Here is a 2,500-nt window from a genome sequence, read left to right on the forward strand (position 1 = left end):
ATCTCCCAATCACGTGGATCGTCAATGTCACCGCAAAACAACTGTTCTGTGACCAGTTCATATCACATACACATACGAACATCGCATGAAGCCAAACAAGCAGCTACCTCTACAGACTGTAACTTTAATTAAACTCATGATCAGACACCTCAGCAGTACTGGTATTATACTCTCCCAGTCCACTCCTCAAAATATCTTAACTGAGCCCTGTCTGAGCACCTAACTTGGACTGTGTGTGTGTGTGTGTGTGTGTGTGTGTGTGTGTGTGTGTGTGTGTGTGTGTGTGTGTGTGTGTCTGAGCACCTCACTTGTAACTGTTAAATGAAATTCCACTTTCAGGCAGTCTCAGGCCTTCTCAAACATCCCGTAATAGTGAGTATTCCAGCTTTTCCCACCCTCCGGAACGTTTAAAGGCTCAGAGTTTGTGTTTCTCCTTTTTTGAAGGGCTTGTCTTCCTGCTGGGCAACTGAGTGAAGCCTAGCTGGTCTGTGTCAACACAATACAGTTAATAAAAGGACTTCAACTAAACTTTTCCACAACTCACCACAGACACACACACACACACACACACACACACACACACACACACACACGGTCCCTGACAAAAAAACAATAGGGCTGAGCGGACTTCTTTCCCACGGCGAAAGCGTTCACCGTTTCCAGTTAACGATTAATGCAACAGTGGACTTGTATGCCCGCCGTGCGATGAAGTGCCTGTGTTATTATCAAATGCCTTCTATTTTATAACCCTGCAATTATTTTGTTATGCAACAAGTGCACAAAAAAGAAAACATACGCATTCAATCACACATACACACACACACACACACACACACACACACACACACACACACACACACACACACACACACACACTCACCTACACACAAACACCAACACACACAGACACACAGACACACACACACACACACACACACAGACACCCACACACACACACAGAGACACCCACACACAGACATTGGGGAGAGGGCAAGAGAGCAATAAAGTCTTTAGTATGTGGAATAAGCAAGGCTGTCTGGTAAGTTTGGGGAGTTGGACTGCAGTTGCTGGCTCAATGTCATGGATGTAAATGAGAGTTTAGCATGCAAGTGTGTGTGTGCGCGCGTGTGTGTGTGTAGAGGGTACATAGAGCTGTATATTATGAGTTCACTGCACTGTAAACAATTGCATGCAAAAATGTAATTTTCTGCTTTCTAAGCATACTTGTGTGTGTGCATGTGTGCGTCTATGCCCTTGCATGCATCTTGAAGTGTAGCGCACATGTGTGTTTGATTTGAGCCTGCTTAGTTTTGGCACACGTGTGTGGGTCTGCCAGTTGTGCACACATGTGCTGGGCGTGGGCAGGGGAGAATATCTTCCTCTGCATCTGCGCTCATGTCCTGTTTCTGCAAGAGCGGCCCTCGGAGACCCTCCTCCACAGGGGCTTAATGCTGGAAAACTACATGTGCACTGTTGAGCCAAGCATGGACGGCGCACATATGCGCGTTACATTAGGGCTCACGTGGGTGTGTGTAAATAAACAATCTACATGTGTGAGTGAGTGTGTGTGTGTGTGTGTGTGTGTGTGTGTGTGTGTGTGTGTGTGTGTGTGTGTGTGTGTGTGTGTGTGTGTGTGTGTGTGAGAGAGTGTGTGTGTGTCTACTTGCGTAACTTGCTTTATGAATGTGCCAGCAGAACACAAATGAAGACCAAAAAAACAGAATTGTAAAGCTGCATCTCTGTGTGTCTTTGTGTTGACATATTGTGTGTGTGTGTATGTGTTATTGTGTGTGCCTGTCTGTGTGTGTGTGTGTGTGTGTGTGTGTGTGTGTGTGTGTGCGCGTGTGTGTGTGTGTGTGTGTGTGTGTTCACCTCGACTCTGTTGGCGGTTCACTATCCCCCCTAGGGTCCACCTCCGGTCCAGCCTCTTCAGGTGAGCCTTGCGTCTCTTAGTGACTGATGAAGCAGGGGTGGGGAGGGGGTGAGCGCAGACGGACACACGACAGAAGAAGAGGGAAAAACAGGAGGATGTAAAGGGAAGGAATGGAGCACAAACACAAAACAAACAAACAAACACAAAACAAACCCAAAACAAACAAACTCTTGTTATTAGTGACATGGAATGTCGTTATTAGAGACAATATTACATGGAAAAGAGAAGCAATGATGGGTCAGTGTTAAATGTGGATGAAGGAGGTCAGTGTTAAGTTATGTTGGTTCAGATGAAGGAGGTCACTGTTAAGTGTGGACAATATGGATGTGTTAAGAGCACATGTGACTGAAGCTCTGGAGAAAGCTGGAAGGAGCCATGGACCGTCAGTGACGGATACTGTTAGAACAAACCGAAGCCTTACCATCCAGGAATGGGCGCCATGTTGTTACGTGATTTTAAACAGTGAATTGACTACCATTATAGTTTATGGAATTGTTTTTTTTACACACTGGAACACCCAAAGTACTTCACACTTGATGCCGCACACTGGCCTGCCCGGCCCATGCA

The 2,500-nt window shown here is 46.1% G+C and overlaps 1 protein-coding gene across 5 annotated transcripts in view; it reads right to left on the minus strand.

Annotated features, from left to right (window-relative positions):
- Positions 1 to 2,500, minus strand: part of sh3pxd2aa (SH3 and PX domains 2Aa) — a 117,357-nt gene that overhangs the window by 10,352 nt on the left and 104,505 nt on the right. For 4 of the 5 annotated variants that reach the window (XM_080847256.1, XM_080847254.1, XM_080847253.1 and 1 more), the window contains one exon: positions 1,873 to 1,956. The exons of the other annotated variant lie outside the window; for it this stretch is intronic. In XM_080847256.1, the coding sequence (XP_080703382.1) occupies positions 1,873 to 1,956 (84 nt within the window). The remainder of the gene's footprint in view (positions 1 to 1,872; positions 1,957 to 2,500) is intronic. 5 annotated transcript variants of the gene reach the window in all.

This window comes from Sprattus sprattus (genome assembly GCF_963457725.1).
Source record: "Sprattus sprattus genome assembly, chromosome: 1".
In the NCBI taxonomy this organism is placed as follows: Eukaryota; Metazoa; Chordata; class Actinopteri; order Clupeiformes; family Clupeidae; genus Sprattus; species Sprattus sprattus.